We start from the raw sequence: 13,479 nt of genomic DNA, 5'->3' as shown, positions 1-13,479 counted from the left end.
ACATTTTAGCATATCCATCTGAAATAAACATCTGTTTACTTGCCATTTTTTTCAACTAGTGGTGACAGACATCTAACAAATACATAAAACCTTACAAGTGCATTAATAAACTGGAAGCTGTTCCTGAGTGGCTTACCTTAAAAATGCAGACTCGTAGTGTGGAGGGTGAGTCATACAGCGCAGGTTCGCATCCTGGCTGAGAGAAGTCGTCGGTCTTCACTGGGGATTCCAAAGGGAGCGTTGAATGGCTCTGGTGCTCCCGTGGGTTAGGCAGGGACTGTTTCTTCTCCTCGTGCCACAGCAAACCCTGCTGGCCTGGCACCCAGTGAGCTCAAAAGTGGACACCTGTAGGGCTGGCTTGCAGAGGTCGGTAGCTTGCTGACATCCACTCTTGAGTTCCTGGGTGTAAAAGAGGAAGCTGGCTTGGTCGTGGGATAGGATGATGCCTACTGAACCTTCGAATCTTCTGAGATGTGTGGAGGAATTGCTGCGGTGAGGAGAAGAAAAATATAATTGGACATTCCAAATTGGGGAGAAAAATTGCGGGTAAAATAATTGGGCACATTAAATAAAAAAAAAAAAAAGAATAAATGAAAAAAGAAAACTGGGACCAAGCTTATTTTCAATGATACACTACTGTACACAGAAATCTACATTATTTTGATATTGCATTGTAAGGTACCATCTTGAAATTTTAACCGTTTGCGGTCCATATATTAGGCGCGTCAGGTCCAATTTATTTTCACACTCGCAGTTTATTTTAGACGCGCTGTTTAAAAGTATTTTTTTCACCATAAAACAGGGTTAAAAGTCACTGTATATCAACAGGACACTCAGTACTGCATCTCCAGCCCCGCCCCACCCCTCGTTCGCTGTTTTTTACACGTACCTCTTGACAGTAGTGCATACCGATAAATCATCTCCTGATCACTCGTTTTATCACCAGACTCCTCAATAATGTGATCCAAGTCATTATTTTATTACTAACATCTAAAAAAAGCTCTGCAAATGTCTGTGATATTCTTTGAGCGCTGGATGCAGAAGCAGATATCTTGTTTGTTTATGTCCGTTTCTATCCATGTGATGCCGGGGCTATGTGTATTCATGAGATACGCCCCCTTTTTTTCGGCTTCTCTCGGCTCCTATCGATCTCACTCTGCCATTGAATGGTTTTCTCGGCTTTTTCCGGAGAAAAAACAACTAGAGACCTGTTTTTTGCGTCTTTTTGATAATGTCGGACGAGGTCCAACATTGGACCGGAAAGGGAAAATTTCAATGTCGGACCAGGTCCGACATAGGACCGCAAAGGGTTAATGCTCTGAACACCCAGCATAAGCTAATTAGAATTGCTAATATTCGGAACTCTGTTCATTAGTGGACTGTTTTAGTAACATGCAAATGTCAGTTATGCCAAAATTCAGAACCCTAATTAAAAAAATATAACAGCCATATTAAAAAAAGCTACAGAATATTTTGTTGTTTTTAAATTGAAAGCTATATTCACTATTCGTTAAGGAAGATGTAATTATCAGACCCACTTTAATTACAGATGTTTCTAAATTAGTATAAATATGCTATGGTATTGTGGTTGCATTGTTCATGCATCTACTGAAGTTGGTTCCAGTTAACTTGAGTGAGGAGTCTTTAATACTTTTAATGTTGCGTAGGCTGAGATAAGAAACCACAGATCCATCAATCTCATTGTTTCCTCCTCTGTGGCTCTTTTGAATGATTCAGTGATGTCTATTATATTTTTTTGCTTTAGACACCAAACAAGGGAGAGATTGAGCACAAGCATTTTGTGGACTGGATGCGCTTGGAGCCGCAGTCTATGGTCTGGCTTCCTGTCTTGCATCGCGTTGCTGCAGCGGAGACAGCAAAGCACCAGGCAAAGTGCAACATCTGTAAAGAGTGTCCGATTGTCGGATTCAGGTGAGACGAGACTGGGGGGCATAGGAGCCCTCCTGCAGTCCTGAAATGTGGCTGCTCACTTGAGCCAAAACACTGCTTCATTTGGGTGTATTTGCTGGATAGGTATTTCAACAGCGAATGTATGTAAACCATGTATGAAACCTTTTAATGGCAATCATGTTGTTATCAACATATTGTACTGTTAAGGGGATTTGAGTCACACAAAAAATGCAGATGAGAACAATCTAAAAAAGGGACAAATGCTAAATGGAAATGGCTGATGTTTTACTGGCTGGTGGCTTAAACTGTATGCCTTGAACGGAATTCTGCATCATTACAGGAACAATAGCATCTCAAAACTTAACCTAATTGTAATATGATGAATTTAGAAACACCACCCTAAGTTGTGATTTAGTCATTTTAATTAAAAAAAAAAAAAAAAAAAAAAAAAGATAGATAGATTGTGGATTTACAATTTTAATGAATCCCCTTGAGAACACTGTAGAGTTCAGCCCCTATCAATTTTGTTTTGTCAATCCAGCTTGCTTACCTTTCTTTCTGTTTATTCCTTGTGGTAGTGTGCAAGGCTGTAGTGCTAAAATGTAGGTCACAGCCCTGATAGCCCAAAAACATGCCTTACCGGACAAGATCTTTTATTTTGGTTTGTTTTATTTAACTAGGAAGAGATGTAGTTCCTCTTTACATTGTATATTGTTCCACACAGCCATGGTAAATGTGGTAAATTAATGTCTTCTACTTTTCAGTTTCTTTAATTTTTATTTCAAATGAAATTCCGATTGAATTCAGAAGTCACATTTCAGGACTTCATAACATTTTGCTTAATACACATGAAATAATCATGAGCAGACACTTATTTTAAAGTGTTACCATAAACTTTTTTGGTAATACATTACAGCTGACATTTGACAAAGCAGAACCCTTTACTGAAATGTCAGTGATATATTGCAGCAAAGGGGCTGAAAGCTGTGGCCTGTTTTGTGCTCTTTGTTTCATTAAAGAGTAATCTTCCTGGGGAGGTGGGCGTATTTATGTGTGGTGGTGCGTTATTTTATAAAATGCGGTACTTAAAAAAACATGAGATTCCAGATATTTGAAATATGCACATATTTGAAAATCATCAAAAAACTGTTGAAATGTGTTTCTCTCATTAATTAACTTGTTTACCATTGCTTTGGTGGCTTTTACATAAAAGGCTGAAATAAAGGAGAACAAAAATCATTCACTCAAATAGATTATTCACATTTAATATGCTAATCTTGCTTTTTATTTAGTTTTTCCCGTCTCTGACAAAGGTATTTGTAATAAACAAATATCTATCTATCTATCTATCTATCTATCTTCTATTATTATTATTATTTATTATTATTATTATTATTATTATTATTATTATTATTATTATTATTATTATTATTATTATTAGTATTACTACTACTACTACTACTACTACTACTACTACTACTACTAATAATAATAATAAATAATGTATATTTTGTTATAGTGTCATTGTGGTTACTTTACATCAAAGGAAAATGTGTCAGATTTTGTATTTAAATTTCTTTCCAGGTACCGCAGTCTGAAGCACTTCAACTATGATGTCTGCCAAAGCTGTTTCTTTTCGGGACGTACAGCCAAGGGCCATAAATTAAACAATCCAATGGTGGAATACTGTACTCCTGTGAGTCCCACTTCAATGCTAATCATCTTTATTCAAAATAATAATCATGCCTTTGGTTCCAATGATTTAAAAAAAAAAAAAAAAAAAATTAAAAAAAGTTTAATCCATTATAATTATTATTTATTTCTTAGACGCCCTTATCCAGGGCGACTTACAGTCGTAAACAAATACATTTCAAGAAATCACAGTACAAGTAATAATACAAGTCCAGGCTATAAGGCACATCCTGCACTCCACACGGAGTGCCTGCGGGATGTGACACTTGGGAGCCCCTGGGATTCTGTCTTTCTTTCTTTCTTTCTTTCTTTCTTTCTTTCTTTCTTTCTTTCTTTCTCTATTTATTTATTCATTCATTCATTTGATTTATTCATTCTGATTTATTTATGAAGCAGATTCTTGTTATCTACAACTTTAAAATGCTTCATCAGATTTTAATCAGTACACTGAAGAAGGCAAGCATATGTCTACTTGACTTAGTTTCTCACCAGATTTTTACTTCCACATAGCAATAATTATCTAAAGCAAATGTTTGTTCATGGTTTAGGACAATTGTGGAAATGGCAATAGTGTGTGACGTGGACCACAACTTAATTTCCAAGCTTACAGCACAGTTTACTTGAGAATCGACAGTAGCTTTGTACAGGAGATTGAGCTCTTCTGGTGTTTGAAATTCAGTTTCAGTTTCTCTGGAGAGCCTGAAGAATGTTTGTGCATCTGTGACAACCTTTCAAGTCACACCATGGGAAAACAAATGTTTAGCTTGCAACTAGTATCTTACAAAACACCCACCCTTTTTATTTTGAAACCACGTCATTGTATCAGATTCATCATGGTATTGTTTGCTGTTTATTTTAAATCTAAAACTGACGCTAATGATTATTTACCTTTTTTAAGTTTGACTGATTCATAACTCTAGGGAACTTATAGCTACATCCCAGCAGTCTTGGTCTGGTTTGTTAATTAAATTGGTCCATGACTTCTATGCCTTTTCTCTACTTCAGACATTATTATAAATTAACAAGGAGGCGTTATACTGTACACTCTCTCATATCTACTCAAAAACTTACATATACATCCCATTTACTGTTGTGTTATAATAGTGCAATTCAAAAATGAGACCCTGTACAGAGGCCTTAATAGCAGATCTATTTAGAGACTGAATGATCTCCAGTTTCTCCCCTAAAATAATCAATTTTCAATTTGTCGGAGCTTCCAGCTGATGTTTCCTCGCAGTAGAATTATTGAGTGATATAAAAGGCTTCCTTTACTGTCCAGCTGGAGCGTTTCAGTTTATATATGAACTGATTTATCTTTCCTTCTTAATTTTGGAATAGGTCAGATGGGCAATTTCTGTGAATGGCTGTCATATCAGTTTGTTTTCATTTAGCTGTTGTTGAATCAATTGAAATCGTGTTATCAAAGGTGTTCTGTCAAGGCAGACTGTAGCAACTACGTTTGCACAACTTCATTTATTTTGTGGATGTGCACGCTCAGTTGTCTGGTTTTAGTGTATTTATTATTTTGTTTTTAAATGTTTTCACTTCCCTAATGGATGAGGAATGTAGCATCATGGGAATGATTTGCTGTTTTCTTTATCACAACAAATTTCACCAGGAAGCAGATTACATTTCTTTAATTGTTTTTAGCTGCATGCATGGGGGACTGGAGTTAACTGCTAGAGCATTGCTGTTTACATAACAAGTTGCTTGGCTACATTACTTGGTGATTTTAAATAGCTGCTGTTAGTGCATTATTATATGTTCTCACTGGTCACTGACCCAAATTGCAACAATACCTGTCATTTCCAGACTACAGTGCATACGTTGGTATTAGCATAGACATCTTTATCAATCTTTCTGTACAATTTCAATTTTGAAGTCTTAATGTGACTGTTTAAAGTTGTCCTCAATTTCTAGATAAACTCTAAAGCTCTGCATTGGGCAATTTACCATTTTAGACTTTCTGACAGTGGCACTTTTTCTTCTCAAAAATTAGAGATGCAGAAGTTTGATAAAGGTTTTACTCTATATATAAAACATTTTCCAGCATGCGAGCACTGTATCATTACAGTTTTGACTCGATTTCCATTTAAACCTAAAGGCATGCCTTCATTCAGCTAATTACAGTACTGATTCTGATCTAGGTTGGGTATCAATGTTCCTTATTCTATCAGATAGTAATTTCTGCATTCCTTGAAAAATCTAATAGCTAGTGATAAGGCATCTATTAACAACTGAAATTATTTTGAACAGAAAACTAGATGGGCAAGTGTTATGCATTTAAATCATGTACTGCACGAAATGCATGCTGAAGCTTGGTACAAGAAAATACCATGCGTTTTATAGGAACAGCTCGATCTTTTTTTTCTTTTTTTTTGCCATATTAGTACACAAATATTATTTAACTAACATCCAGTGAGATGCAGAGTGGTGTTAACCAAATAATCTGTTAATGTTTGTACTGATTGAGTAATAAAAAATTGCAGGTAAAAATTGTGGAGTTATTCTAGAACTTATGGAATCTTCTAAGTGCACTCCTGAGTCTTTATTGGCTTTAAAGCTAATTTAATCTAAATTTAAACATCACAAACAATGTATAGTATTGCCTTGCAGCCATCATAAAGTTCTGTGGTGGGTTCTTAATACATGTAAGCAGTTTCATGTTTTCTTAATCTAATATTAAAAATGAAAACTTTTGTTTGATTCAGACAACCTCCGGGGAAGATGTACGAGATTTTACAAAGGTACTGAAAAACAAGTTTAGATCCAAGAAGTACTTTTCGAAACACCCTCGGCTTGGATACCTGCCAGTCCAGACAGTACTAGAGGGTGATAACTTGGAAACGTAAGTGATGAAGGCATGGCATTTGTCAGCTTTCATTTAACTTTCTTTCTTTCTTTTTTTTCTGAACTGCAAGTCCTTTATCTTGTCAGAATTCGAGACTTGATGTAGGAATTTAATTTATGGCATCCATTAAGTTAAACATAAATTGGCATAATGAATTTTAAGTGGCATTGTAAATCTGTAGCATTCTTTCAAGTAGCCTTTTTGAAAAAGAGTAATGTTTCTTCTACATTCTTGGTACATTGAGCCAATCTTGTATCTAAAATGTTTATAAACAAACCGTAAATTACTTCTGCTCAGTTAAGGATGCATGACTATACATTTTTAAATTTGTTTCCAGTCTAGCCAGTACTGAGTTATGTGATGTTCGGCATCATCTGTTTCCATTTTTCGTACAGTACATATATGATATTCCCCTTCAATTAACCCTTTAATATTGCTGTTTGTGTTGTTACTATAGAAGGAGTTTGAATTCAGTTTCTATTGTTTGTGTCAAATACATTTCCTCCTAAAAGTTCTCTTCAGAATTTTTTTCTGGCTGTGTTGTTAAAGATCAAATCAAGTGTTTTTTTTATTTCTTCAGCAGTGTGATTATTGCTGTTGAAGTGTCGGGCTACTGGAAATGTCAAGGTGTTGATTCAAGTGCTTTGTAAATGTTCCACAAAACAATCTGCAAAACGTCTTTGTTTCCCCAATTGGTTGCATTTTGTGCAAATGATGCAGTACACTACTTTAGAAGTACATGGAAAGGGCTGGTGGATGTGGATGTGTGTGTGTATATATGTGTGTGTGTATATATATATATATATATATATATATATATATATATGTATATACAGACGTGCTCAAATTTGTTGGTACCCCTCCACAAAAAACGAAGAATGCACAATTTTCTGTGAAATAACTTGAAACTGACAAAAGTAATTGGCATCCGCCATTGTTTATTCCATATTTAATAGAAATCAGACTTTGCTTTTGATTTTTTATTCAACATAATATTGTAAATAAGAAAACAAATGAAAATGGCATGGACAAAAATGATGGGACCGCTAACCTAATATTTTGTTGCACAACCTTTAGAGGCAATCACTGCAATTAAACGTTTTCTGTAGCTCTCAATGAGACTTCTGCACCTGTTAACAGGTAGTTTGGCCCACTCTTCCTTAGCAAACTGCTCCAGCTATCTCAGGTTTGATGGGTGCCTTCTCCAGACTGCAAGTTTCAGCTGTTTCCATAGATGTTCGATAGGATTCAGATCAGGACTCATAGAAGGCCACTTCAGAATAGTCCAATGTTTTGTTCTTATCCATTCTTGGGTGATTTTAGCTGTGTGTTTTGGGTCATTATCCTGTTGGAGGACCCATGACCTGCGACTGAGACAGAGCTTTCTGACACTGGGCAGTACGTTTCGCTCCAGAATGCCTTGATAGTCTTGAGATTTCATTGTGCCCTGCACAGATTCAAGGCATCCTGTGCCAGGCGCAGCAAAGCAGCCCCAAAACATAACCGAGCCTCCTCCATGTTTCACTGTAGGTATGGTGTTCTTTTCTTTGAAAGCTTCATTTTTTCGTCTGTGAACATAGAGCTGATATGACTTGCCAAAATGCTCTAGTTTTGACTCATCTGTCCAAAGGACATTCTCCCAGAAGGATTGTGGCTTGTCAATATGCATTTTAGCAAATTCCAGTCTGGCTTTTTTATGTTTTTCTGTCAGAAGTGGAGTCCTCCTGGGTCTTCTTCCATGGAGCCCACTTTCGCTCAAAAAGCGATGGATGGTGCGATCAGAAACTGACGTACCTTCACCTCGGAGTTCAGCTTGTATCTCTTTGGCAGTTATCCTTGGTTCTTTTTCTACCATTCGCACTATCCTTCTGTTCACTCTGGGGTCGATTTTACTCTTGCGGCCGCGCCCAGGGAGGTTGGCTACAGTTCCATGGACCTTAAACTTCTTTATAATATTTGCAACTGTTGTCACAGGAACATCAAGCTGCTTGGAGATGGTCTTGTAGCCTTTACCTTTACCATGCTTGTCTATCCTCAGACAACTCTCTCCTTTGCTTTCTCTGGTCCATGTTCAGTGTGGTGCACACAATGATAACAAACAGCACAGTGACTGCTTTTCTCCATTTAAATAGGCTGAATGACTGATTACAAGATTGGAGACATGTGTGATACTAATTAAAGAAACTAATTAGTTTGAAATATCACTATAATCCAATTATTTATTATCTTTTCTAAGGGGTACCAACAAATGTGTCCAGGCCATTTTAGAATATCTTTGTAGAATAAGCAATAATTCATCTCTTTTCACATCTTCTTTGCTTTATTCTATGACATACCAAAGGCATGCAAGTATACATGATAAAATAGCTTTTAATTTCATCACTTTTCAGGAGGAATGAAGCATTATTTCAATGAGCTGTAAGGGTACCAACAAATTTGAGCACGTCTGTATGTATATGTGTGTGTGAATATACTGATGCACAATGAATACTTAACAGTGAGTTTTACATCATTAGCTCATTGGGCACATAATGTTATTTACAATTTAAATAGTGAGCAGATAGGTTTGTTGATTGTTTGAGTAGTATTGTTCCTTGGGATAACAAAATCCTGAGCTCAAGTCATGTGATTTAATAAAAAAAGCAGTTGCTCAGTGTTTTGTATTTGAGTTGAGTTAAAATTGCCAAAATGAGTTGAGTTAAGAATCTGTATAAATAGCCATTCGAAAATACATGATTTTAATTAATGCAAGAACAGTGAAAGATACGACAGTGCCCCGCTTGAGTAATGAATATCGCCTGGTTTCTGTCGGCATGATTTGAAGGCAGTCTGTCTGTGAGAGAAGTTGCCCGGAGAATGAGATGTTCTGCTTCAACAATCTGCAGACTAGTCTAGAGAAACCAGGAAACCGGCTCTGTGAGGGACAGGCCATATCCTGGAAGGCAGAGGGTCACCACACCGGCCCAGGACAGCCACATCCAACTGATCAATCTGCGTAATCGTTTCAGACTGCAGTGGCTACAGCACGAGAAATTCCAGGAAGAAATAACCTGACTGACTATAGCTCGCCATCTGCATGAAAATGATTCAGGGGTAACATGTTGACAGCTGAGACACAAAATCGCCATCTTCTGTTGGCCAGAGAACATCTGAGGTGGCGGCAGGGAGAGTGGTGGAGTGTTTTATTCACCGATGAATGCCCTTGACAGACCTGATGGAAGACAACGTGTGTGGAGACGTCGTGGTGAGCGTTATGCTGACTGCTGCTTTGTTCAAGCCAACCGGTGGGGCAGTGGAAGCGTGATGTGGGGAGGAATCTCCTTTAACACAAGAACGCCTTTGGTGCAGATTGAGGGCAACCTTACTGCTCAGTGATGCATTGACAAAGTCCTTAAGGCAACAGTTTTTCCGTTCCTGCAATCCAATCTGGAAGTGTCGATTTTCCAGCAGGCCAATGCAAGACCACACATTGCTAGGGTTACAATTGCACAGCTTCAAGAAAACAATGTTGAGGTCCTGCCGTCGCCAGCTTTTTCTCCTGACCTAAGTCCAATAGAACATCTGTGGGACCAAATTGCCAGTGCCATCCATAGGAGACAACCGCGACCAGCCAACCTTCGCCAGCTGGCTGCAGCTGCACAGGAAGAGTGGCGGAACATCCCACAGCAGTCTATCCAGAGGCTGATCAGGTCTATGCGTCAACGCTGCCAGGATTGTGTTAATGCTCAGGGAGGTCATACCCGATACTAACTTTGTAATGTTTTCATTTTGACAGTGTGTCACATTTCATACTGAAAACGTATCATTAACTTATGAGTGTTGGGTTTCTTTTGTGCATCAGTGAGTGCGTGTGCGTGTGCGTGTGTGTATATATATGTAACCTAAACTCTTACAGCTTGGATACCCATAAAGTACCTCTAATGCCAAAATTCACTGTATTGGAAATCTGGATATCCTCCAATCTGACAGTGAGCCAGGATGCTGTGTAAGGCACCATCCTTTTATATTAAGTATTAAACTGACATTTTGTAATTTTGATGTCTTTAAAGATTCTCATGGCATTATAGTATGTCTACAAATGAGTATGGATTCAGTAAGAAGCTACTCTGTAATATCTTCAAACAAAGAATTCCCTGAAACGGTCAGGGTCTCACGGGGCTACAGACTAATTTCCAAGAATATGGTCTTGGTTCTTTGATGCTTTTGGCTTCTCAGAAATGAACGAGTACAAGTTGCTGCTTATGCATATGAGCTGTTCAGGCATAGAAATGACAGGAAAGTCATATGAGGGTTACAAATCCCTTCACCCTTATCGTAGGACGGGTGGGTAGGGGTGGAAGAGATGTTACTGTTTAAAAGCTATGTTCTGCGTGAATTTCCACCTGGTCACCCCATCAACCCGCTCCACATTAAAAAAGCAAATGCAGTCATGAATATGCAACAACAGCGCTTCAAAATAAATTTAATAAGGCATCCTGGGAATTAAACCTTATGTTCATCTTCTGATTTTCATCTATAGAGCTATTCTGTGGCTAAGCCAAAATACCACAGGCTTGTGGGCTTGGAAGGATGCTATCGGAGGAGGGTACTGCAAAAACACACACACAAACAAACAGACATGCACACACACGTTACACACACGCGCACATACACAACCAGGCCAACATCAGAGAGGAATCTAAATGAGGCTTTTCTGGGGTACTCCCTCAGTCTTTCATTTCCTCTCACCACTCAGAAGGAATTAATGTACCTGCTTTAAAAAATAGCCATGTCCATGAATACCATATATATTTTATATCCAGTGTACAGCATGAAAGACATACTCAAGAAAGCAAAAAGTAGAAATCCATTCCCAATAGCCAATATGGATGAAGACAATGGATGGAAAAATAGCTACAATATAGCACTTTCACTATGTGTGTCCATAATAACATGAAAGAAATGGATGTCTGTTAAGCTGTTGTTTATATTGTTGTTCTAAAGAGCTGCAAAATCTGTTCATTAATTTCCTTTGTTCACGGATGCTGAATATTGTTACTTTACATGTTTTAACAATTTTGTATGGTCAGGAAAGTAAGACTGCTTGAGGGGCTTTTTCTCTATACATGCTGCTGAAAAAAACCAAAGCCACTATAATGTCTTGCATAATCAGGTACTTGGCTCTCCATGTACAGAAGTGTGTATTACATAAAGCCCTAGGGACCCTTTTCTTCTCCTTTATTCAACTTTTTCATAAGAGTACAGAGACTGTTCTTTCTCCATATAGTAATTTCACACCACAAACAGCTATAGAAAACAATTTGCATATATGTATTCTGTGCATTATCATATTTACATATTTATTGTGGCCTGTGCTCTATTCAAAAAGCTGACAAATGGCTGGCTATCAAGAACACATTTACAATTTACAGCAGCACAAATCAATTCATCTGTGTATTGGAAATCATGTTGCCTTGTAAATTTAGTGAACTACATGCTAAGTACAAGATGCCTTGTTTTTATAAATTGTGTGTGTGTATCTGTATGTGTGTGTGTATATATATATTTATATGAGTCAGTGCTTGATCATTTTTGGTCTGTGATTGGTTAAAACCTCATCATAGGAGCAAAAATAGATTTAACTATTGCCCTCACATCCTTACACCACTGGGCAAAGGTCTCCTTCTGTCATGTGATTGGTTCACATCACTGTCAGTCCCGCCCCTTTTCAAAGGAATGCCCTCCACCTCCACTCCAAACAACAAGATAAAATGGCTGAATGAAAAAATTGCTGAATAGCGATTCTGTGATTTAACAGAAAATGAATTACAAAACGTACTACAAAAGAAAAAAAAAACTTGTATGAACTTCAAAAACATTTTCTGTTATTTATTTATGTTACTTAGTTATTTACTTATGCTGTCTCAGCTATGTTTAAACAAAACACTGTAAAGCCATAAATATTTGGTGAATCACACCCATAAAACCTATTTTGCTCCAGACCTATTGCAGGTTTTTTTTCATACGCGAAAAACACATAATAAAAACTTGCAAATATGTATGGCTTTACAGTATATAAAGTCATATTTACTATCCAACCTTGGCTCATTATCTTGACTGACTCATATATTAAATATGTACTGCAGACTCCGCTCTTAGTAGAAAATTAAATGCACCTGCAGCTTCGGGCATTATAGACCCCTGTCGATAACAATAGTCTTCCCTCGGGTCAATTTTCCACTATAGTCGTCATCTGCAGTTCATATTTACTAATTTGCTATTTTTATATACAGTGGTTTGCAGAAGTATGTCACATTTTGTTGAATTACAAATAATGTATGCACAGTTTTTCAAACAAACTTTTTTTTATTCAAAGCTGTAGTGGTTAAACTGAACACTGTTGTATGAGGAGGAGGTTAAATGTCAGCAAAACTTGCAAAGAAAATTTATTAAATGAAATTTACTGGTTGCATAAGTATTCAGCCCCTTAAGTCAGTACTTGGTAGAAGCACCCTTTGCAGCAATTACTGCTATGAGTCTTTTTGGATAGGTCTCTACTAGCTTTGCACAGTAGGATGGTGACATTTTTGCCCATTCTTGACGGGAAAATTGCTCCATTTCTGATAAGTTTGTTGGGGATCATCAATGGACTGCAATCTTCAAGTCTCGCCATAAATTTTCGATTGGATTCAAGTCAGGACTTTGACTGGGCCACACAAAAACATTAACCCTTTGCGGTCCTATGTCGGACCAGGTCCAACATTACAATTTTCCCTTTCTGGTCCAATGTTGGACCCTGTCCGACATCTTCAAAAAGACGTAAAACACAGGTCTCTAGTCGTTTTTTCTCCGGAAAAAAGCAGAGAAAACCATTCAATGGCTGAGTGAGACAGATAGGAGCCGAGAGAAGCCGAAAAAAAGGGGGCGGATCTGAGCAATACACATAGCCCCGGCACCACAGAGATACCACAGACATAAACAAACAAGATAGCTGCTTCTGCATCCAGCGCTCAAAGAATATCACAGACATTTGTAGAGCTTTTTGA

At 37.5% G+C, this 13,479-nt stretch overlaps 1 protein-coding gene across 6 annotated transcripts in view; it reads left to right on the top strand.

The window, feature by feature from the left end:
* The window catches only part of LOC117402749 (utrophin-like), a 251,345-nt gene that overhangs the window by 202,835 nt on the left and 35,031 nt on the right, over window positions 1–13,479 (top strand). For all 6 annotated transcript variants that reach the window (XM_059024118.1, XM_059024119.1, XM_059024120.1 and 3 more), the window contains 3 exons: window positions 1,766–1,932; window positions 3,496–3,607; window positions 6,315–6,451. In XM_059024118.1, coding sequence (XP_058880101.1) covers window positions 1,766–1,932; window positions 3,496–3,607; window positions 6,315–6,451 — 416 coding nt within the window. The remainder of the gene's footprint in view (window positions 1–1,765; window positions 1,933–3,495; window positions 3,608–6,314; window positions 6,452–13,479) is intronic.

This window comes from Acipenser ruthenus, chromosome 5 (genome assembly GCF_902713425.1).
Source record: "Acipenser ruthenus chromosome 5, fAciRut3.2 maternal haplotype, whole genome shotgun sequence".
NCBI classification, from domain to species: domain Eukaryota; kingdom Metazoa; phylum Chordata; class Actinopteri; order Acipenseriformes; family Acipenseridae; genus Acipenser; species Acipenser ruthenus.
This window is presented reverse-complemented; position numbering and strand designations above follow the sequence as displayed.